Raw genomic sequence first — 25,518 nt, 5'->3', positions numbered from 1 at the left:
CATTTTATCTTTAAAAATGAAGACCATATGATTCTATTATAGACTAAAACATACATAGAATGAAAGTAAGTAAACTGGGACAGAGGGTCATATTCGGGAGGGGAGGGGACAGAAGATATCATCCTGTGAAAGTGTTTGTGATACTATATTCTCACCTAGACAGTCCAGAAAAGTCAGCTTCTTCTTCTTCACATCGTTCATCTAGTTCTTTTAAAGCTAAGGTAACATCTTCTTCACAGACTGACTCCGGGTAGCTTTCAGGAGCTAGAGGCTCTGGCGTGTCAGTTTCCTCTAAATCAAGAATTCCTTGACACACAAGAGAATCCTGCTGTTCTTGAATTATATATGACCTGTCATCTTCAAAGGCTGTAATAACCTGTTCCTCCTTTAATACTGAACTTGTATCCTGTAAAAATAATTTTTATGGACTTTAATAATGTTAAAACAGAGATAATTTTATCAACATAGAATAAATGACTAATTATTGCCACCAATATACAACTATTTTATTAAGTTGTCTTCATTAATACAATTTAATTTTTGGAGTTTTTGGACCCCGATTATGTATATAAAATTGTGTTTTAAAAAACAGTCCCAGGTTTAAAAATTTTAAATTATTATGTATCACCTATTGCTACATAGAAACATTAAGGAGTTCCCTTACTAGGATTTAGGTGTTTATTTGGAAATATATTCTTTGGCAAAATATCTTCTCTCATACACAGTCTTAATTCTACAAAAGAGGTTTATATTACTAAAAATTCCTCTCATACGAAATGTCATTTCTTTCATTATACCAGAACATTATATCCAGTGAATTCTGGATATAAGGAAGGGAGAAAATTGAAAATAGTTAATCCACTGGTCCTGCCGGGCTGCCCATGAGTGAGGAACAGGTTCTGACCAAGCAGGAGGATTGTGAGCTGAATACAATGATGGTTTATGGTCTTACTGGTATAAATGAGCAGAATACTTGTGATGTAAGTTTTTAGTATTAAGACCACAATATCTCATTTCATCAGAGTTACAGGTCAGAAAACACTGGGAAATTTTAGACTGTTTTATTTCTGAAAATTAAATGAATTACAAAATCATTTATCAATTAGGATGACTGCATTCTTCTAACCCTAAGCAAATGATGACAAAAGTTTACATGGATATTAGGTTAGTTTGAAAATAAGCATTATTTGTCCCTTATAGTTTTAGGAATAAAGATCAGCTTCTTTTAGTACTTAGACGTAAGTTAGGTTACTCCATCGTTTATAGTAGTTTCTTATCTTTTTTTTCATGCATAAAAATACAAATTTCCTTACAAAACATTAAAAAGTGAAAGTCAGAACCTTTGATCTTTTGACCACCAGCTTGGGCCTTAATTTATTCATCTACAGAATTCATTTATATAATAAAAAGAAGGATTTTGACCAGGTTCTGGGCTGGGTGCTCTGAGATAAATGGCTACTGACAATTAGTTTACTATCTAATAATGGGGTTAGGCTACTATGCAAACAACAGTAATACAGAATGTGGTGAGAGTAAGGTAATTATCACAAGCAACATACAAAAAACTGCTGGTACTCAAAGAAGGGAAGATCACATCTGGTTGGAGGAATTGTGATGAGCTGTGACAAATATGGGGTAGAGACAGTGCTGTGGAATGAATATTCACATCTGGAAACCCTAAACCCCCATGAGATGGTATTAGGAGGGGGAGTGTTTGGAAGGTGATTAGGTCAAGAGAGTGGGATCAGTGCCCTTACATGAGGTCAGAGAGCTAGCTAGCTCTTTTTCCACCACGTGAGAACACAGCAACGAAATAGCCACCTGCTACCAGGAGGAGGGCCCTCACCAGGCCATTAATAGGCTGGCACCTTGATCTTGGATTTCTTGGCCTCTGGAACTGTGATAAATAATACATTTCCATTGTTGATAAGCTAGCCAGTTTATGGTATTTTGTAAGAGCATCCCAAGCTAAGATTGATAGTATTTCAAGAGAAAGGAATTAGAAGTTGTCAAAGGCACAGAAATATGGCAAGAAAATACAAAGTGTGCATGAAGGGATTGAGTCTTCACAGAATAATACTTTAACTTCTATTCCAACACACTCAAAGGCTTCCATCTGAAATTTTCTTTAATGATTTGGCCATTAAAGAGGTAAGCATTAGTTATTTGGAAACACAGTGTATGTGATAGTGCTAGAGACATTTCTACACCTAAAATTTTTATTGGTGTTCGTTTTTCTGTTTACATCAATTTAAACATCAGGTTAAAATAATCCATCAAACTTCTTAGTTTAATGTTCTCATTCTTCCTTAGTCATTTGTTCTTAAATAATTTTAAGATTGATGTTTTTATTTGTAACTTATTATAATGAATGCTACATATTTCTCTTTTTTAAAAAAGATTTTATGTTTTTATTTTTATAGAGAGGGGAAGGGAGGGAGAAAGAGAAGGAGAGAAACATTGATGTGTGAAACATCTATCAGTTGCCTCTCGTATGCACCTAGATCAGGGACTGAACCTGCAACCCAGGCATGTGTCCTGAACAGGAACCAAATCAGTGACCTTTCACTTTGTGGGACAATGCCACACTGGTCAGGGCTGAATTTTTCTATAACACCTAGATTTCATGAAGAGAATGCTTTTGGGGTCATGGAATGGATTCCAGGTTTATATTTGTAGATTATGAAAATCAAATTTTCTTATTAGACCAATGAACACACACACACACACAAGCTTTATTACATTAAAAAATTCAATACCTATAAGGAATAATTTCTGTCATCCATGAATTGGCCTCTAAACTATTATAAATACTAGAAGAAATCCTCTGTAAAGGTTGCTCTAATAAACACACATTTAGAATTTAATCCCTTCTAGAACCCGGAAGTTTCTGTCATGACATACTCGAGCCTGTCATTTTATCTTCCTGATAGTAACATAATTTAAGAGAAAAAATTCAGATATTTCTAGGGATGGATTTTTCTTTATTCATAAAATATATTAAAGTTAATTATATTCCTCATTTTAAGAAAATTCTTTAAGTAATAGTTATGGTTTTATTTCACTATCTTGGTGCTTTCATACTTTTTTAAAACAGGCAACTTTGGGTCAATTGACATTATTAAGCACAGTAGGGGAAACCAAATTAGGCCAACATACCCAACAGATACAAACTTGTATAAATCTCTTATGGGCAGCATTCTTTTAGGTGATGGTTTTAATGCCAATAGAACTGTTTCTAAATGAAATACTATGGTTTAAAAATATCTCCTCATTCTCATCCACCACCAGTTCACAAAGTCTATAGTAATAATGAAACCCAGTACTGTGAAAGGAAAAAAATCTAGTAAACTGAAGTGTTTTTCCTTTAGTGAAGACAAGTATCCTCAGGAACTTTATAGTGCCTTGAAGGGTAAGCCCATTAACACAATTTCCAATGTACTATATGGAAATATATGAATTTCCAAAAAGAAAAAAATTATTTCTAAGAGGTAGTTTATTGTGACTGCAGCTTTTTAATAACCAAAAAAAAAAAAAATAAGAGTTTTGTATATGTTAAACAGTATTAAAACAAACAACCATTAACCACACTGCTTTTCTTAAGAATATATTTCTAGCATCAGCTCCTGGTTCCATTGTTTCTAAATGAGAATGTCTGTTGACCTTTTGACATGCTATGATCCAAACTAGACACAGGAGAGCATTCACTGGTAGTTCATGCCCACTTAACACGCCTCCCGACAACCGAAAGGAATGTGGTCTGTCTATGTAAGGTGCATCTCTACATCCTGTCAGTTCTCTCCTCTAAACGTTTCTCACGTTCAAACACTTGGTCTTAGTTCAGGTTCCCCTCATCTCTCGCTAATATCTCTTCTCTTCTTCTCAGCCTCTTCCAGTCCACCCTCTACACCTCTACCATGGAGGCTTGACTAAAACACAATCAGACCATAACCCTCCCCTGTGGCAGGTACAGGAACCTACTTTCCTTTTCCCATTTGAAAAGCTGAGATTTAAAAAAATAAACATAATCAGATCATATCCTTCTGCTTAAAACCCTCCAGTGGTGACTGCTGTGTGGCCTCGAAGCGGGGATGAGAGCCCACCCTGACTCTGCCTCCCTCCACGCTCCCACGGTCCCTGGGCCCCACTGGCCAGCCTGCTGCCCTTCAGATAACGCCGGGGCCTCCTTCACTGCTGCTCCCTCAGCCCAGAACTTCTTCTGTCACTTAGGCTTCACCTCAAATGCCACCCTCTCCGACATTCTCCCTCACCAAGTCCACACTGCTCTTAGATTTTCTTAGTATGAATAATAAAATGATCACTTTCTGACACAGTATCCATATGCCATTTGTTTTGCCCATTTATTACATCTCCCCAACTGGAATTAAGCTCCACGGAGGCTTTGTTCCACACAGCGCTGTGGCCGAGTGCCCGGAGCAGTGCCCAGCACGTGGCAGCGGCTCAGTAGCTCCGGTGAGATGACTGAACGCTGGCGTGCCTGGATTCCTCGCTAGGTGTCTGATACAGTGCTAGCTATGAATGAAAATTCATAACTTCCTATCCTCTTAAGATAATGTCTGATCTTTAGTACGGCATGTAGAGCCCTTCCTTAGATCCTCACCATCTCTCCTATCGCTCCTGCTCCTCCATTATGTTCTCCAAATACTGGATTTCCTGGTGTTACCTGAACCTACCATGTTATTTCACGTTACCATGACTTCCATATGGTGTCCCTCTGCCTGGAATGTCCCAATTGCCATGAAGTCTGTCCTTTACCACTACCACCCCTATGCACAGCTGATCAGCCTCTGGTTTTCACAAAGCCTTGAACATGTCTGCTACGGAGTTTCTCATGCTGCAATGCACTGCTCCTTTGTAACCTTCTCTGCCCTCCTTACTAGGCAATGCACCCTGGAGAGCAGGGATCACGCCTTGTTTCTCTCTCTAGCACCTGACTGAATGCCTGGCATCTAGTCAAATCTCAACTAATATTTGTTGGATTGAATTATCTAAACTTCAGCTACACTACTATGAGCATTTAAAAACTGCCAAAATGTCTTCATTCCAAAATAGGTCTGCTTACCATTAAAGATGCAAAAAATATATCATCAGCTTAATAAGAATGTGAGGATTCAATTTACTAAAATAATTAGATCTAATAGCCACATAAATTTGGTTAACATTAAAAAACTATAGTATTTTCCTAATAGTTACACCAAGGCATAAAAGCACATATGACAGAGCTACACAATTACAGTTTTGAAAAAAAGTATTTATAATCTTAAAAAAAAAAAAAACACTAAGAAAACTAATACTTACTTATTTTTAGTCAGTCATTAGCTTGGAATCTGGCTTACTTCTCACAGGCCTTTCCAAAAAACGTAACACTAGTAGTTCCAAAGTCTTTTTAAAAGATTTCATTTAAACAACTGCTAACACAGCTGGCCTGAGGTTTTGATCCCAATCATAGCACCAATTACATAAACCCAAATACAAAGCAAAAAGAAATGAAGAAACAAAAGCGGCCCTTAGAGAAGATACAGCGCCACAGAAGGTGCTCACCATCCCCAGAGAAGCGGCTGTACACGAACCTAATCACATTCTGCAACACAAAATGCTCATTAAAAACACTCAAGATTATTTTTAACCTGTAGGTCATCTCCTTAATCCAGCAACTGTATTTTATCATCAGAATTGACTTTCATTTAAGAACAACCCACCAGGTTAGAAATACTGGACACAAATCAAATAATTAGCGTTACCAGACGAAAACTCTTTGGAAAGAAAAGCAAGGGAGGTAACAGAGTGCTAGAAAGAGCCCAGATTGGCCATGCACCAGCCCCCATTTCTCCCCACCTCAGGCAGCTGGTTGTTAGCATTGTCTAGAGAGGGCTCCAAACTTGGGGTCTCATCTCTGATTTGAAGCACTTCTTCTGTTGTGATGCTGCCCGTGGAATCTTGTGACTGAAGAAGTAAATCATGATGATCTGGCAAGGCTTCATCCACAGCAGAATCGTTGTTTAACTAGAAGGAGAAATGGTAAAACGAGGTGTTTTTATTCATGAGCCAGTGATGTTCAGAGAGGCCATAAGAAACATATTCTACATCATAAGATGATCTGGCAAGGCTTCATCCACAGCAGAATCGTTGTTTAACTAGAAGGAGAAATGGTAAAACGAGGTGTTTTTATTCATGAGCCAGTGATGTTCAGAGAGGCCATAAGAAACATATTCTACATCATAAGATGGGGGGGTGGGGCAGGACTTAGTTGGAAACAGCTTCTTTGACTTCCTGAAGTTGCCTGTTGCCCCCATTCAGTCTAACAGAACTGGAGCTCCTAATATATGCAGCTAACCCATCAGCAGAACTGAAATATTTTTATACAGGTTACGTTTTGCTAAAGAAAAACTACCAAAGGGGAAGAGCTCTGTGTAACTATGTTCATCGTGAACTGAAACTCCTACTGTTATGGTGATGCTCTGTGTTTCCAGTGGTCTGAGTGTGTGTGAAGCGGGGGCTCCTCCCTGTGGCTTCGGTGGACGGCACGCGGTGGCTTCTCAGGAAGCCATGTTAATTTTAATTCTGAACTGGCTGTCCCCGTACGTAAGCAGAAATCAATACCACAAAACCTCAGCAATACAAAAAGACTTAGGACAATAAAGTGGTTGTCATGACAGTCCATCATTAGTTGGTTTATAATCTTTGAAAAGTAGTCATTAGAATAAAAGAAAATATTACACTTTTTCCTCTTTTAAGCAGGGTTGTCCATTTTTCATGGTCAATATTTAACGTAAGAAATATTAAGTTTGTGATTCAAAGTAGGTGAAGGCAAAAACTAATTTTTTCCCATGAGGAGAAAGCAACTTCAAGTTCTTTTTTATCTCACTACCACTATGACTGGGGTTGGCCTTACAAGGAGACAGTCAATTCTGCCCCAAGGCTCTCGTGAGAGGTAACATTTATTACACACTTACTATGGGCTAGGTGGCTTCCCTCCTTGTGGAATTATATGAGGCAGACACAATCAGGAGCCCTGTTTCCAAGGGGCGGTCATGTATCTTGACCACAGTCACACCGCCAGTTGGTGGCAATGCCAGCTTCTGAGCCCACAGCCTCGCTCCAGGGACGACCTGTACCTCATTCACTCAGTCACTGAGTAACTTAACCACTCCTTGAAAGGAAAACAGTCTCATGGAGGAGCAGCGTGGGAGGCATGGACCTTAAAGCACACTGCCTGGTTCACAGCCACCTACCACCTGTGTGGCCCAGCACAAGTCACTTACTCTGCAGAACTGCAACAACCACACTTACCTCTGGTGGCTCAGGAGTTACAGTGACTAATACATGTAAAACACCATGAACAGAGACCAGTTCATCTTAAAGACTCAGCAAATCGTAACTATTATCCTTCTAATACTTAAATGGGGGGTTAGCTGAGAGACAAACTGGGGTGACAAGGAGATGCTGAAATGAGGTGACAGGAAGCCAGTCACAACTGACAATTTTACACCTGGTCTAAAGCCATTCAACAGCACTGCCAACACCTTCCCGGCAGACTGCATGTGGAGCAAATGGGCCCCAGGGAAAGAGGCAGGGTCTAGTCCAGTGTGAAACAGGCCCTCGTGGAGGAGCGGCGGAGCTCAGGCTTACACCTGTCCTGGCTGCTGATGTCCGAGCACGTGGGCCGTGGTGGGTCCCAGTTCCACCCCGGCTCTCCTGAGCCTTTAACCTCCCTTACCCCCACATTCCCAAAGAAACACACTACTCCACAGTCTCCTTCTTCTCATTTTTCACTCATTCTTTAACTCTGCCATCAGCCCTTGAGATACAAGTCAGAACTTCCATCTAGCTGACTTGATTGTGAAAGAGACCAAAGTTGTGCTCAATCTTTCCACACTAACCGGGAAAGAAAAGCGGGCAGCGAATTAAGCAGTGTTGCTGTTCACACTGAACCTAAGAACATGCCCCGTTCACGAGGAGGGCCTCCACAAGTGCCCAGCACGACTCGCCGCCACCAGGAGAGACGCAGGGTGAGATACGCTGTAGCTAATGTGTGTGCGGGACCAACTCCCACGTGTAGTCCGCCGTGGGTAACGGAATACTCCCTCACTGCCGCGATGCTGTACTTTCATCTCAGCATGTGCATTTTACCCACACTGCAGTGAAAAACAGACTGCCGAGAAGCAGTAATGACTAGGCTAGAAGTGAAGAGAACAAGGAGGGCAGCTGTCAATGTGTGAGGAGGGAGCTGTGTACCATCTGCGAGCGTGAGAGGATCTGGCTTGCTGTGAGGGCTGCCTCCTCCTCCGAGGACTCGTCTGTGTCCTCCTGGTTTGTCAGGTTCAGGCTCGGGGTGCTGCTGGAGCACTGGTACTCCTGGAGGGAGGGCGTGTCCCCTTTGTCCATACTGTCCAGTGAGCGCCTGCGGACTCCCCAGTTGAAATTGTCCATACTTTCACCCTGGAAAAGCAAGACGTGGTTTTTAAGACCTCAAATACATGCTTATAACTACAGGAAGTATAATATACCAGGAAAACATATACCAAGATGAAAAATACTTAATGCATTGTCATAAGCAGAGTTTCAATCAGCCATTCAATTTCTCGAAACTTTCAAAACATCATTAAATATTTATACTTCAGGAGATCAAAATATTTGGTCGATAATCTGTTTTAACAAATAATTTTCTTAACCTTCTATATTGTATTACTGGGGACCAACTACATCTACTATCTAGGCCATTTCTAGTCTAATACACAAACACAAATGAGATCACACAGAAAACACACACATCACAGACAATAAGAAATAAACAATCCACAACACCAGGCTACAACTTACCTGCAGCTCCTGGTTAGCAAAAAGGAAAACACACAGAATTAGAAAAAACGAAGACAAACATTTAAATATACACTACACTTTTGGGGAAAACTGCGTGATTTCTCTAACTTAAAGACTGATTCAAGCTCTGGATTAAGCTTTGTGCAGGAAGCCAACGTGTGATTTAAATTATTTTTAAAGTAAACTACGTGAAAAAGTCAGACAAACATTTAAAACAACGTTTCTTTGATACACTTCAGCAACACAAACTTTAAGAAAACCTTCAAAATTTACATAGATGTAATACTTGATACAATGCAAATTCAACTTACAATAAAATACTGACATTCAGTTGACAACATAACAAGGTCATAATTATTTTAGGCTATAGGATGGTTCTGACAAAACCAAATGGTCATTTCTTATTATAAAATAGTTGAAGCTATTATAGCTATCAAAATGTAACTTTTGCCAGCTTCGAAAGGTCAAGAGGAAATATGACAAATTCTGTTTCACCCAGATTCATATAAGTTTCCGTTATTCTAAACTGATCCTCCTTTTGTAAAGATATACTTCTTACAACTCTTTCGTAAGCCGTGATATGACCAATTACAGTGTCGACTAGCAAAATATAATTTGTGGGACTGTCCAGAATAGAGGTTTTCAAATCCTTTTTTAAAAATATAAAGCAGAATACTTATTTCAAATGAAAGTCAACTTATAAAACTGATGAACAAAATCAGAGCTGCTCAGGTTGAACCATGAGTTCCAGCCATTTGGGTCTTGGATCTGTTTCTCAGGGTATATCCTAGAAGCCCTAGAGCTCTGCAGGTCAGAGTTTAAAAAGCCACCTTCCTAGAACATATTTCAAATACTATTATGTAGCATAACACATGATAATGGCAACAGCCCTCAACACACATGGGTGAATGAATAAATACACACTGTGGGCTTTCGAGATTTCATTAGCAATTAAGTTTGTTTTGTAGCAAAGTCTTTCCTGTTACCATATTTTAAGCAAGACTATACTTAGATTTTAGAAAATCTCTGTCACTTGATTTGGCATAATTATGAGGCAGATTTAGCACCACTCTCCCCCAAATGCTGTCACTTGGGTTAAAGACAGACTTACAATAAGCATCTTTAATTTAATCCAACTAAAAGTTGTATTCAAAAGCCATTTTCATTACTGCTGACATTTTAGGGTACTGGATGAACTTGGAAGCATTTATAATGTTCTCAAAGAAGAAAGCAAACAAAAAATAATCTTATCATTACAAAAATGTCAAGGGCCTACTTTTAACAATTTAAAATTTTGAACTCTAAAAAGTAAATAACTAACTACAAAAGAATTTAGAAACTTCACATGCCCTTGAGGTTGAGCAGCAGGTCTCTTCAACCCATCCCAGCTCTCGCCTAATTGTTCATTCAAGTCTGTCCTATTTCCTCCAACAAGTTTTTCAAGTTGGGCATGTAAGATCTATTTTACAGGGTGGTGACCTGCCCTTTTTGAAAACATATAAAATGAAAGGAAAAGAATAGAAAATATCAGTGTGCATAATGCATTGAAGTGAGGACACATACTCTTAAAACTTATTTTAAAGGTGTGTGTATATATTTACTTGGATATGATATAAAATGTATTAACTATGGATCATAGCACAAAAACAAAGTTTAAAAGCTGCTGTCCTACAAGTTGCTAAATATTACTAATGAACCTGTGCAATTGTGTCTTTGGGAAAAGGTAAAATGGTGAACTATTCTATGGATGCCTGTATGGCTCCTAGGCTACTGTAAAGGCCATGTGTTGGACTGAGGTGCCATAGTCACAGCCTCGTATCTGCAGGGGAGGCTGAACACATAAGGGGACCTCCCTAATGTGGTTTCTTATTAACAACTAACAGTGGGACATGGCACAACCATTACATTTCATTCCTCTACCTCACCTATCAGAGCAAAGGAAATGTCCCTTCAAGAGAGTTGATGAATGCATATGTTATATGAGTGACTTAAATTGTTTGTTGAAAGATGTACCAGCGATGTGGTATGGATGCTTAATAAGGCATTTGGGATTCTCAAATACAGAAATTTGTAACAGTTTTAGAACAAACATTTTTTAGACCCATTTGACATAAACTTCTCACGTTTAGGTGATTGTGGTTTAGAGTACTGACCTTAGTTACAGGGGTAGGTTCCTAAGACAAGCAGGGCAATCCTATTTGCTTTGCCTGAGTGATTGTTTCAGAAACTGGCAAATGTCTCAACGTGGGCCAATGCGATATGACAAGAATTTTGCTAGAGGGTTTAGAAGAGCAACTTCTTTACTTTCATGAGAGCATTTCTGGAAGTGACCCTCACTTCTTCCGAACACTGCTGCTGCGAATGTAAGGCCACACACAGTAGTGACAACCATCTTTCTGCTGCCTGAGGTCAAGATGACTTCAAGAGAAAGGCAGGGCAGAGAGAACTGCAGAGAAAGGGTCAGAGACCACATTGAGCCGTGTCTAAAGAAGCCATGACTCTGGACTATCTCAGTTTTGTGAGCTAAATAAATACACTGTTTGAGCTGGATTTTCCATTTTGAAAGCATGTAAACACAAGCATCAATTTGACCTAAACTGAATCAATCTAAAGGAGAAAGCCCTCTGGATATTGAATGAAAGGAGGCATTTCAGAACATTGGCTACATCCTAAAGAAGAAAGTGGTGAGGAATGTCACTGACTAGGCACTGTCATTTGCCATAAAAACAAGTTCTAGAGAGCAAAAGCCTTTTAAATTGCCAATTTAGTGTAAGCACCACGTTCTTTAAAATTGTTTGATAAATTTAATTTTGTTATTATTTTGCTGCACATTAATTTGTGTAGCATATGCCAAACACTTAAGTCTAAGCTCACCCTAAATTTAAAAATTGCTTTTGATACAGCATAGGAAATATAGTCAATAATATTGTAACAACTACATATGGTACCAGGTGGGTACTAGACTTAATGGTGGGAATGACTTTGTAAGTTATATAAATGTCTAACCACTATGTTGTACAGCTGAAACTAATACAATATTAAATGTCAATTGTAATTGAAAAAAAATTAAGAAAAAAACTTTTGATGAAATCCACTTTTTACTTTCTATTTTTAAAGATAAAGACAAAAAACTGTATGTTCCTCTTTTATTTCAGACCTACTCTGCTACAGGACTAAATGTATTAATCCCACTTATTTCCCAATTCAGGTTTTTATCTTTCTGATCTAACACTGACCTTAATAAGGAAAGAGTCTCTGTTCAAATCTTCAATTTTTATAGTTACAACTATTCTATAAACATCACATAGAAAGCCTGCCTCCTTACCTCTGCATCTTCCAATTCAACATCTAAAAAGTCAAAATCCTTGAACACTCCAAACTGCTGTTCACTGCTGTTATCTTCCACAGCTGCTTCCTCCTCTTGAATTACGTCTTCTGTTGCAGAAATAAGGCTAGTCTGTTGGTCGCCAACTTCCAAATCTTCATTAGAAGAAAATACCACCTGACACCCCCACAAAGAAAAAAGCCATCTGTCAGTTTTGTCATTCTGCATATGGGGCATCAGTGCCCTCAGAGCAATCCTCAATTGTCAGTGAATTTGGAGCGTCAATTTGATCATCATGTTAACGCCTGCCTGGTTGATTATGTAAGCAGCATAGCTAACGAGTATCACAAAACAAGTCATATTTTTTTCATGCTTGGTCAATACCATAAGTCAGGTAAGTTAAAAGTCAAGCAAGAAGACAGAATAATTCCCCTTTTTTTCATGTAATAACATGAAATTTAAAACCTTTACATGTGCTTTCATGATTACTCACTGATGGATTCTTCGGAAGGCCAGACTCTGGACCACAGAGAGAAAGCACATTCATTAACTTTTCTCTTGTTCTTCGCTAAGAAAAAAAAAATTCAAATGCTAGGATTACTGTTAAGAAAATTTCTCAAGTTTTCAAACACATGATAAAGTTGATTCTTCTATTCCAAGGATGTTCAGTTTTAATGTTCTTTTATGTACCTGTGATAACTGTGGCCTTTTCCAGCTAACAGGGACCAAGGCATTAGAATTAGAACCAGAAGAAGTAGAAGAGGTACTTCTAGTAACAGCAATAACTTTTGGTTTCCCATTTCTTCCAGCTGCAGCATGCTGATCACCGTATTTGTTTCCAATAATTGGTGTCTACACAGAAACAAAATGCCAGTGTTTGACTCAAGTATTTCAACATAAAAGGGTTGACAATATAGCTATGACATTTTTTAAAAACAACCAACCAAAAAAAAGAGCATAAGGAGAAAAATTACGTAGCATGTGGTAGGTGTTACAAAATTCAAAGGTAAGATGTCTTCTTTTTAATCAGGAGATTTCATTTTATTGAAAATGAGTTTCTGACACTATCAGAGCTGATTCCTATTTTCAATATACATCTGCTTTCTTTAATAACAACCACCTCCAACCTTTTCCCACGATTATAAAATATATCTTCTTTGAAACCTCAGAAAATGTAAAAATGATTTTAAGAAATCTCACCATTCAGATTTAATGTCTATTAACATTTCGATGTTTTTTCAATGCATATTGTTCAGTGCGCTTCAATAACATGCTTTTGCAAAGATTCAAGATAAGTAACAACTTCAAAGAGGCAGATATCTGTGGAACTTACTACACATCTGATGTATAATATTTCCAAAATTTATTTCAGTAAAAATTCTATGAAGAGTCAAAACTCATTAATATGTATTTGGCTTTCTGACCTGTCTTGAATTTGCATTTGAAAATGATATTCAAGGTCATTTGCATGCTATACAAGTCCCTTTTTATGCTCTGGTGCCCACTCACCTCTATAACCTCAACTTCTATCATTTCCCCTTGAACTTCACAGCAGCAAAACCAAACTTGTTATTGTTTCCCAAACACACCATACTTTTATGGACCTATGTTTTGGCATGTGTTGCCCCTTTTGCATGGAATATTCACCAAGCACATCCCTATTTATCTTTTAAGGGTGACTCCAGACAGTACCAGCACCTCTGGGTAATTATTCTTGGACAATCTGCCACATGTGGTGGTTTGTTTATATGCCCATCTCCCTTACTATGCAAAGTCCTCTGGACCACATGGGATTCATCTCTGTTCCTCTACTATAGCTCCAGTGCCTACACATTGCAGGTACTTAGGAACTTTGGAAGGAAAAAAAATTGAAATTAAGTATAGCAAATGTTTTGAGAATTTGTATCACTGCTTCAAACAAACTGTTACACCATCGATCTCTGACCTGGAAGAACAGGAAAGCCCAGTTACTCTACCATATTCCCATGCTATTTGCTCTATGTTAGAAATTCTCAGAGAATATTAACTAAAACATTAGCAATGAACATACTATCTAAAAAAAAGCCCTGGATAAATTCTAATATTAAAACTAAACCTCCTAAAATACTTTAAAAAAATATCTATGTATTCCTAATCAATTAAAATGTTTAGATCTCTAACTTTTACCTTCCTCAACTCTCCTGCAATACTTGATCCATCACTTCTTTCTTAAAAAATTCCTCCGTCAGCTTGTAAAAGACCATTTCAGTAGCACCAAGGCCACCAAGACTGGGCTCAGGTGCAGGAGAAAATAAAATTGAGGTTGCCAGCAAGGGTCAAAAATCTTTACATGAGGTTTGTATTAATACACGGCAGTCGGGGCCCAGGTTTCCTTTTGGACTGGCTGACCCTGCCTATGTGCTGCCCTAAAATATTAGGCTTCTCAGCTCTCAGTTTATTTTAGCCTGTTGTATCTTCCATGATTTTAGATTTCTACTTATACATCACTGAAAACCCTTAAACAAATTAAAAAAAAAAAAATTTCCACCCAAGTTTTCTTCTAAAACTTGACCTGCAAGTCTGACTGACTACTAAGCACCTCTGTTAGTATGTTTCTCAGCCACTTCAGAGCCAATAGAGTCAAGACTGATATCACCGCCCAACCCTCCTTTCCTGTTAAGATCTGTTCTCCTCGAATTCCCATTCTCTTTGAATGGTACCAACGTTCATGCAGGTTTCAAAGCAACTTTCCTTAGTGTCTCTTCCTTACTTAGCACCTCTTCTTCTCCCCCTCACATCCCGTCAATTACTTCCTCAGGCTTTTTGAAAACCATCCTTTTCCTCTTCATCTCCTCTGCAGGAGAAACAGTCCAACATAATCTTTTGCTCAACTTATTCTAACAGATTCCTTACTGATGTTCCTCCCCTTCTCCCCAGTCTATTTTTCATCTTGTTGCCAGATTGATCATCCTCGAATGCTGGTCCTAATACGAGTATTTCCTACTCTAGCTAGAAACCCTTTAAGAGCTCCTACTGCTTCAAGATAAAACCGTATTGTTACTAAGGCAGGCAAATCCCTGTGGCTTTGCCCCCCACCCCAAGGATTTCAGCTTCATATCTCATCACACTCTACCTCCATTCTCTGTCCTCTGTGCTCAGGGTATGCCGCACTGGAAGTTTCCAGAGCACCATGCTTTCTCACAATTACAAGCCTCCATTCACACTTAATCTCCCCATCCCAAGCTTCCACATACACATGCCTGTCCAGCGTTCCTTACCCTCCCACACTCAGCTCAGATCAGGTTAGATGTACATGTATTCCTAGAGTGCTTTTACTTCTGGACAAACACTGATCACAATTTTTATTTGTCTATTTCCCCAGGAGAGCGTGGTCTTCCGGAGAGGCCCCCTCCCCGTTCCCTCCCCCTTTCCACAGCCCCCACCACCGCATCCCCTACTGAGCGTGAGCCCGGTCACTGCACGCTGCACGCTGAATGAACAAATGAATATTTCTACAAGAGCATCTCTATCAATTCCTGAGCATCTTACCTCAGATATATCAAAATGAAAATCTAAGGTCTTCCCAGGCAACTCCTTAGAGACATTATTAAAAATCTTAGTGAAGGATATTTCAGGAGACCCTGCATCTCCCCCGTAGGCCCTGGGGCTATCGTTGGGCACAACAAGACTTGCAGAGCGAGACACCACCAGTTTTAGTATGTTAAGGGCTTCCTTCCAATAAGGACTCTGATTTAAAAATACAATAGACATATAAGGGTTACAAATACATATTTAACTAAGAACAAAAATTTAGTTATACTGTAAACAATAAAAAAAGTTTCTACAGAAACTCTTGTAAATTATTCATTTTTACTTTGAAGTCCTTAACATAGGACCTGAGTTACAAAAGAAAAGAAAACAAGTTATTATTTGTACTGTTAAGTTTTGTGAGACACCATATACTTAATAATGCTTCCAAATCAGGATATCTTTCATTTCTCCCAATAAGTGCTTTATAAATATTAGTAAAGATAATCAAAGAAGTTGTATATATGTGAATGTTCTAGACGAATAAAGTTGATCATTTTATGGCTGTAAATATTTTAAGTGTCGCAAATTAAACATTTTTAATACATATTTTTTAAGACATAAAAATACTACAATACTAAAAAAATCAGACTTTTGTCGATGACCCAAGCCCCAACCAGTAAGTGTAACCACTGTGCTAGAATGACGCTTTCAGAGATCACGGAGTTGTGTGGGGTACTTTTCCCCTGCCTAAATGGTAGCTGTGTTTTTTGGGTAGCTTTTCTGCTTTCCTTAGTTTTCTATGTTTCTACTGAAGTAACTGCAGAATAATTTACATTATAAATTTATATATGTAGAAGAATCAATGTCAAATGAAGAATATAATATTTTTCATATACTATCTACTGGAAAAAAATACACATGAAAACTACTTTTTTCTTATTTATGACACCAGTATCACATTTCATCCCTGTATTACATATACTGTTTTACACAGCATACAATATCATATCTCAACCTTGTATTATACATATTATTTCACGGTTGATAATTCTGGGGTGGGACGCCATTAAAACAAGAAAAAGAAATGAAAAATCTTTCGCAGAACTGAGTTATCCAATTTAGTTAATGACATCTTGTTATAAAGACACTTAAAGCACAAAATATTTTATAATAAAAATATCCACATAATACTGTGACATTTTAAGCTTATCATTGTAAAAAACAGTTTACATTTATTTAAGTAGAAATTGTTTTATTTTTTTTTTCTGACAAAAATAATTAGAGGCTCTAGGCATTATAAAATATGAAAACTTCTTCAGGAATTTCCATGAATTATATGGGCCACTGTGTTCTAAATGTAAAAGAGGCCAGGAGTTCAATTCTGTGAAATATTTAATGTTTGAATAAAGCAGAAATCACTAACTGTAATGACTCATCAGCTACATATGACCTTGGTTCACAAAACACTTAGAAATACATTAAAAAAAAATTGAGCAACACTTTAAAGTTAGGAGATTTAAGAGCAGCTGTGCTGTGCTGTTCCTTTTAGATGGGCAATGTGCAGGCAGCGCACTGAGACGCAAGTCTGTGCCCTCTTAGGGTTACTTACTGGCCTTGGGGGCATATGAGCTTGTGGTTCTGAACAAAAGAAATACATCGGTTTCTTAAATTTGTAATTCAATGTGGTATGTGTTTCTATGGGAGATCCAGTAAATGTTTGATCAGTAAATGTCTTAATGCTTTAAGAAGAAAAATGTACTTTAGAAAAAAAAAACAGAATTATTACTTGGTGAAGCTTTACTTGTTGAGCTGTAAGATAGAGAAGAGAGGGTCACCAAAGACTCAGGTTTTTGGCCTATTTGCAATCAGTTATTTTCAAGGGAATCTAAAAAATAACCCAGATTACCTAATGGAATGGAGAACATTTTAATATAGTTTTATTGCTCTCAGATATGGACTAGGACACAAACTCATTGCTAGCCAAGTACTTCCATTTGTCCATTTTGCTTTAGAGAATGCAAATATTGCTGGCCTGGAAACACAAAATATTAATCTGTTAAGGTCCTTAAACAGTTCTCTCTCTAATAAGTTGTACCCATACTACTGATCGGCCCAGCAAGGCCTTTCTTAAAGATAATTCAGTACAGACCAGGTTGACTTGTCATCATTTACATCAAACCAAGTCTGATTTTTTTTTAACTTTCTAAATATCTGCTGCTTTAAAAAAAAATCAGATACCATTCAGATTCTGCTTTTTGTCCCTTACATTGAGAAAACTGTTCCATGTTGTTCTTGAAAACATGATTTATGGACTTACCACTTCTTTACTCTTGGACATTTAAGGTGCTTCTGTTTTTTTTATTATGATTATAAATCATTTTGAGTGGAATGGTTCTATACATAAGTTTTGTGGTCACTCACCTGTACGTATTTGCCAATAATCTTGATGATCTCCAGATTAAACTGCTTGACAGGTGCAGCAGAGAGGTCAATATGACTCAAAAGACTATAGATGATCTGTAGTAGTGATTGCTGCATACTGGACAATCCTTTCTCTAACAACTAAAAGTAATATTAAAATGCTTGCTTTAATCAAGTGGAAAAAAATTCAATATTGATATTTATGATATTGAAAAATAAATATAATAGATTTAAGTCATGAGTTTATGATTAGATAATCAAAAATCCAGAGACCAATAAAGGTAAAAGGTAATGTCTATTATTGTTATTTGTCCTTGGTTCAGAAAAGAGAATTAGATATTTTTCACCTTCACCTTAGTGTTTTCTTTTACTTCCTTAACTAATTTAATTGAACACCATTTATTTTTAGGTAAAGAGAAAAATCACTATATACCACCACCACCACCACCAAAAATAACTACTCCCCAAGCTATTCACACCAGCCACTAATTGCTATGTGACCTTGGACATATTTCTTAACTTCTATGTGCCTCTTGATTTTTTAAAATAAAATAGCGATACTACCTACCTCCTAGTCTTTGCAGGACAATTAAATAAAGAGTTTTAAATACACGTTAACTTGCTTTAGTACTGTTGTTAGTAATACTTGCATAATTATTAATAACAATGCAGTAAGGATAATATACACTAGAGAGCAACATTTGAGGCAAAGCATTCTCTTTGGAGTGGATAAATGTCTCCCTTGTGTGCTGTACCACAGGCCGTATTGTGCCAAGTCAAGACCTTAGATCCCATGATTGGAGCACCAGGGAAAACTGGCGCTACTTTAGTAGTGAGCTTTATCGGGGCACAAAGTGGACCCGGTCTAAGACACTTAAATTCAAAGCCCGTCAAGACAGTTCGGACTGCTTTTATATTGGCTCTTGTCCTAAAAGTGTAGGTATAAGGTAAACTGAGAACACTGCATTCATTCAGGTGAGGAAGCTCCCAGGCAGATGGCTCACACTGTCAGCTCTCTTAGATATAAAGCTGATGGGAGCAAACCTATCAAGACCAACACTTAAAAATTCACACCAGTCCTGAAGCATTTTATGATAGTCAACATCAGTGATGTAGCTAACTAAGTTAAAGGGTTATGAGCAATATTTACAGTATTTGAGTTATGAATAATGTCTTTTGTTTGAGTTTACACAGTATTTTAGTTTAATTTCTAGAGGTCCATTAGTTTATTATAGCTGATAAACTTTTTAAGTGACTAGGAATTTCTTCCTTTTGAGGTTGTCTTTGTGGCTATCTATTCAATATTTTAGTAGGCAAGAAATTACTTCCTAAAGAAAAAATACTAACTTTTCATGTTGTTCCAGGGCTAGTTTTAAAAGAAACAATAATTCTGTGTTTAGCCACCAAAATAATATTTTAGACTGGGAAGCAGAAGTAGAAAATTCCCCAGCAGATATGCCTTTGCATACTGCATTACTCTAGAAGGGATTTTACAGCAAAGAGCTAATTTTATAAAAACAAATATAACCATTCTCTAGGATCAAGATCTCTAAAATCCCATTTACCATTTTAAATAAAGTTGATGTTTACGTTATCTTGAGTTTATATCACTTAAGAACAGTGAATAAAGAAATAAATACTAAAAAATTTTTTTTAAAGTTTGTAAAAACCTCCTTTATACTTGAAAGGAATGACATATTTTTCTTTAAAAAGAGATGCAATTTATATTCACTCTCAAAGGTAATTTAAAAATTAGTACCAGTGCTGCTTTTAGAAAGAACTCTACTTCAAAGTTTCATCACAGAGCGGTTAAAAAAGCAACCCTCCGCCCGCCTTTTTTGATAAATTTACCTCTGCAAGGTAAGTCACAAGATTAAATGTTGTATCTGAGAAGGAATCATGCAGGTATCTACATACTACGTTGATCCAGTTAGAACAGTCTCTGGAATATGTGTGTGTGCTGTACAAGCTCATCATGTGAGCCAGATTGACAAGGGTGGGGCATTTTTCTTCTGCACAAACCTAAAAAAAAAGAAACAATTTCATTCACCAAAAATAAAGATCTAAGTTTAAATTTGATTTCATACTAAATGTATTTAATAAAATAATTTAAATGTATATGTTGAAGCTTCAACGCATTTTATTTCAATACAGTAGAAAAGTTAAATAGAAGAGAAAAAAAGCATAAGATGTTAAGAGATAACAATAGATAATATGGAAAGATGATTCAAATGTCAAATACTTCAGTGGATGTTAAATAGTATGGATTTTATCAGTCTAATGCTATGTTAACCTCTGGTAAAAATCCATACATGATTTTGTAAACCCCATGTGTCATTCAGTAACTGTTTTATGAAAAGCTTTGTTTTGTAAAATCTATACAAAAGAGGCTCAGACTAGGAGTTCTCTGGGAGGTTCAGAGCTGCTATGCCAGAGAAGAAATGCTTTTGTCTCAAGCCAGACGTCTGGGGTCTCAATAGAGCAGTTAGTTGCCAAGAGTCTCATCGTGTGTGACATATTCAAAGGACTCACTGGACTCTGTGCAGGGTGGACCTCAAGCTGCTCTTCAGGAAATCACCTAAAGCTCTTAAGGTCCTTGGCCCAAAATATACTGACTTACGAGAGTTTGTATGGTACAGTACTGCAGAACCTGAATGTTTGGGGACCTTACTGACTGAATGAACCCTAAGTTATAGGTAAGGATGTTTCTTTATCCTCCTCGGGGGACACCCGAACAATGCAGAACTAGAAAAGGACAACATTCGTATTATACCTCTATCGTAAAAAGGCTAGCCTCAATGAAATTTGTTTTCTTTTTTCCATTTTCCTCACTTATTCTTCCATCTTATTGACGTTCTGTATTTACACGAACTGCCTAGAGTGCTGAGTAAAGCTGGTAGGGTATTGCCTTTTAAACTATATATACTGTAATTTCAACTTTCAGATAACTTTGACTTTTTATTTTGATTCATCACGTGGATGCTATCACTGGATAGGTCCACGATATGAAGGTATTCAAGACTACGCAGAAACTCACACAGTACCTTAGACACTATTTTATAAAATCATTAAAAGCAGCTGATTTTATGCATAAGTCTTTCACCCATAAAACAAACACCAGGAACAAAAAAGAAAAATTTGGTTGCTATGTCTTATTTGCATTTCAGAATATAATAATTTATCATACTATTTAAAAAATCAAATAATTTTACAATTTACAATTGGTTATTCTTCAGGAAAAAATTTTAGAGTTTAAAGAATCTTTCCTGAAGTATAAGACATTCCTATAAAATGCTTATATTTTTAAAGAGTATTTTTTCCCCTAAAGAATGATTTTTAAAAATCTGTTTTTAAAAAAGAAAAAAAGATCTTTGGAATATATGCTGTGCAATTTTATAATAAACCAAATGACTTATATTTATTTTGGAATTTTTGAAATTACAGATTAAAATCTGATCCAAAAAGAGTGTATTTTAACAAATGTTTTTAGCATACTATTTCTGCCAGAATGAGTAGCTAAAAAGGACAATATTTGTCTGAAGTGTTGCCTCATTTTGAAGCTCTATGCTCTCCAAAGGCACAAACAGTAGAACCAGAGATATTTGCATAATGAGGAAGCACATAATGGCAGAAAATTACTCTCAACAGTTTAAGTAAGAGAACAATTAAGAAATCAATTTAATTCACATCCTGCAGGTTGCTAAAAGCATACAGATGGAACCTCTGCGTGGTTCTCAAAAGGAAGAAAACAGCCTTAGAAAGTAATTTATGACTCCTGGGAAGCCATATATTTCATTTCTTAAAAACAAAAAGGTATTTGGAACTTCCTGTTCTTTGCCTCATTGTGACAGAAGAGGCCTGAAACTCAGGCAGCTTCCACGTCCGTCAGTCAAAGCCAGGCCGGGCGTGCGCCTTGCTCACCCCAGCCTTCCGCAGGGCGTCGGTCACCACATTTCAGTGGATTCTCAAGTGCTTCTACTGCCCTTATTGGAACTTATGCTTTTCATTTCTTGAAATCCCGAAGTCTGCCAATATACTTTTCCCCCCCTAATATTTTCTTTCTTATCCCTCATAAAAGAAACTTTACATTTTTCTAACATGTTATTAGATTAAAATTAAAATTATTTTAATAAATTATTTCATATCAATTTTAAATTTCATTAATGCAAATAATTTTATTGGTATTTTTTAGGGGTGGGTGTTTTATTTGGTTTTCTGCATGCTTGCTTTTTCTTTTTTCTGTTGTGCTATTTGTTATCTGAATCTCAGCTTTTATTTTTTTAATTGCTTATGTAAAAAGTTCTTCCAGAGAACTTTACTTGATTGTTTCCTTCTGTTTGCAACTTCTCTGATTGTTCTCCCAGGACTAGATAGTTATCCTACTGACACTGTTCTTTACTCACCACCCCTGGTTCACCTAATTTCCTGTTGTGTGTGTATAACCTGTACATTTATCTAAGTCCTTCTCAAAACTGTTTACATTTTAGTCCGAAAAGCTTTATTTCAAAGACTAAATATGACAAAAACAAAAACAAATAAACAAAAAACCCTTAAGGATTAAGTGTAAGCAGAAGGCAAGAAAATATATTTGGGCGTTCTCTATTCTTCTTGAGAGGAAATTATTAAAAATACAAAACGTCAATCATATTCTTTTAAAATTAAGAGCTATAACACTTTTAAACAAATGTTAACAGGTAATTTAAAAACAGCTGCATTCCTATTTCAGAATGGTCCAAAGGGAGGGGAGGAGCAAATAAGGAAGAAAAGAAAGGGAGCAGAGAGAAAAGATGAAGAGAGTACTAAAAGGAAAAAGGCACACATAAAAAGAGAGCTTTCAGAACCCCAATATATAATCTGTCTCCTTCTTCCTCAGGGCCTTTGCATGTGCAATTTCTGCTACTTAGAAAACTTCTACTCTCAACCATGCTGTTTCTTAGGCAGGGATCTTACTTCGGTTGTTCCTATCCAGCCTTCAATGGCAGCTTAGATACTACTTCCCCAGGGACACTCCTGCCTTATGTGCCCCTACCGTTACTCTGCCCTCTCACTGTACTCAGCAGACTGTGGTGACTGTCTCCTTCCTTGATTTCATCCTCACCCTAAGGCCCACAAGGGTCAGTATTCCATCTACTTTATCACTGCATTTCCAGCACCTAACCCAGTGCTCAGTAAATATTCGCTAGTGAATAAATGAATAAATTAGAAGCTGCCAGAGAGGTAGAGAGCATAAAGTAGGGAAATGGAGCAGAGAAACACTCAAGACTCAGAGGAGTGTTATTCTAACAAAATAATTTTATTCACTGCCCTTCGAATGGTTGTAATTTAACTTCTTTATATGCACAAAAAGAACAAAACTTTAGATGTAAAATTCACAAAGAAAGTGACAGTAAAGAGGGCCCCCCTGAAGATAAAACTCGACAAAATTTCCCTCTAGTGTTATCGTTGAGCATAACAATTGCTTACCTTTGCTATTCGGCTAGCTGTTTCTTTGCAAAACTGAGTTGGGCTGTCAAAATGCTGAATTAAGTGAGGCAATAAGCAAAGGATGTTAAGAGGAAAGCCTATCAAAAAAAAAAAAAGCAAACAATAACCAATTTTATTGCACATCATTTTGGGTTACAGGCATTTTTTAATGGTTCACAGAAACCGATTCCTTTTTATTTCCTGGGACACTTGATCTTCTAAATTCATTTCTTTGCTTCTACAAAAGAATTTAAGCTTTCTCACATATTTAAAAAAACTGAAACTGTAGAAAAGCAGAAATTAGTAGATTTCCAAACAAATGATCAGTTTACATTTCACTCCACTAAAAAGCAAAGAGTAGGAGCAGTTCCGCCCCCATTACCTGACAGCTGGGAAGGGTCCACGAGCGAGTGCTTGGACACAGCGATGAGTTTGCTGAGGAGGTGCACGGTCATTTCTTGTGTGGAGACTGAGGTAAAACCCTTAAGGAAGAGCTGTTGAAGGCCTGGAAAATTATTCCATTTCAATTTGCTTTGGACATTTTCAATCTTCTCTCGACTCTCTGATTTATCCAAAGGCAAATGGATAAGCAATTTGTTCAGAAGCCTGAGAGCCAGGAGGTACTCGTATTCATAATCCGATTCTAATAAAGATGCTGCTATCCAAAAAATGGTGGCCATCAGGCTGGCAGGCTCAGTAGTGGACTGCACATCATACAATCCCTTCTCTCTTAGAGAGGAAAGGCTTCTAGTCCTCGCCAAACTGCTGCTGTGGTTTATCCGTCCATCCGTTATATCCAGTGTGTTACTCCGCCGCCGGTCACCTCTTCGGTCACCAATTAAACTCAACCTCAAAGAGTTACTTCTTGCATTACTGTTATATCCCAAATAACTGCTACTATTAATGGGACTTGTGCTTAGATTGAGTTGTCCAGTGCTTTTCCTGTTAGCTGCATACTTGTTTCCCATGATAGGATCATGATATGAGGTTCTTTAAAAAAGAAAAGATGGATGCATGCACAATTATTTCTTCTGCTACATTAATTTTACTCTTGGAAAACGGAAAAATGGCTAACTGTTAACAGGGGAAATCATTTTTAAGTATATCTGACTTTGCTCAATCAAATTTGAGTCCTCCCCTCCATATTAAACCAAAATGTACAACAGCATCTTTTCTACCGTGACCAACTATTTCCTTTGCATTGGATAAGGTATGACATGAAGTGAAAAGTCTGCTGTAGTAATCATGGATAACTCCGCTCTGGGATTTAGCAAACATTATGTCTAATGTACACTCTTTCCAAAAGAACCAAGCTCAAAAGTTAGTTTTTTATTTCTCGTCCCTGACATCCAACTATCATTGACTGAAAACTAACTGCAGAATGCTTTCTACAATGTGTGTGCCAGTATGATGTGGACAGTAAGGAATACTTGATAAAATCTGCTGGGGGAGAGTGATATATAAATGGATCCATTTATAGCCTGTTAACTGCTGTTATTGAAATATAAAGAAAATATTGTAAGAAGCCAAAGGATGGAATAATTAGCCCTTCCCCGGGACAGTTAGAAAAGCTTAGCCATGAGGGGATATTTGAGATGGGACATGAAGGATACTTCAATTCAGTCAATTCAGGGTTTGCAAGGAAGAGAAAGAGGGAGGGAGGCAGCCCCGGGGAGAAGAAACGTGTGTGGAAGGTGAGTCCCAGGGGGCCTGTCCTGCTGGGGGGACAGTGGGATGCTGAGTGTGGCCCGAATGAGACTGTCAATGAAGCACATCTCAGACCAGGACATAAGGGGCACAGCATTGCCACTTACTAACTCTCACACATCCTCACTGTCTGAGGCTCATTTTCCCACCAGTAACCCATCTGAGCTCCTGGGTATCATTCTCACTACCAGTATTGGAATAATACAGTGTCACAGTTACACACATTAAGCCATTGAAGTTCTATGTACAAA

General features: G+C 37.5%; 1 protein-coding gene across 1 annotated transcript in view; it reads right to left on the bottom strand.

Annotated features, from left to right (window-relative positions):
• FRYL (FRY like transcription coactivator) overlaps positions 1–25,518 on the bottom strand; it is a 169,617-nt gene that overhangs the window by 18,684 nt on the left and 125,415 nt on the right. Inside the window, exons 44-54 of the mRNA XM_090266905.1 lie at positions 23,943–24,550; positions 23,561–23,658; positions 19,949–20,119; positions 18,098–18,238; positions 15,695–15,892; positions 12,857–13,018; positions 12,660–12,734; positions 12,167–12,343; positions 8,257–8,460; positions 5,857–6,024; positions 156–406 (exon numbers count right to left, since the gene is read on the bottom strand). Of these exons, the coding sequence (XP_090123031.1) occupies positions 156–406; positions 5,857–6,024; positions 8,257–8,460; positions 12,167–12,343; positions 12,660–12,734; positions 12,857–13,018; positions 15,695–15,892; positions 18,098–18,238; positions 19,949–20,119; positions 23,561–23,658; positions 23,943–24,550 (2,253 nt within the window). The remainder of the gene's footprint in view (positions 1–155; positions 407–5,856; positions 6,025–8,256; positions 8,461–12,166; positions 12,344–12,659; positions 12,735–12,856; positions 13,019–15,694; positions 15,893–18,097; positions 18,239–19,948; positions 20,120–23,560; positions 23,659–23,942; positions 24,551–25,518) is intronic.

The sequence above is a fragment of the Furipterus horrens genome, unplaced genomic scaffold (assembly GCF_987537825.1).
Source record: "Furipterus horrens unplaced genomic scaffold, mFurHor1.1.pri manual_scaffold_2, whole genome shotgun sequence".
In the NCBI taxonomy this organism is placed as follows: Eukaryota; Metazoa; Chordata; class Mammalia; order Chiroptera; family Furipteridae; genus Furipterus; species Furipterus horrens.
This window is presented reverse-complemented; position numbering and strand designations above follow the sequence as displayed.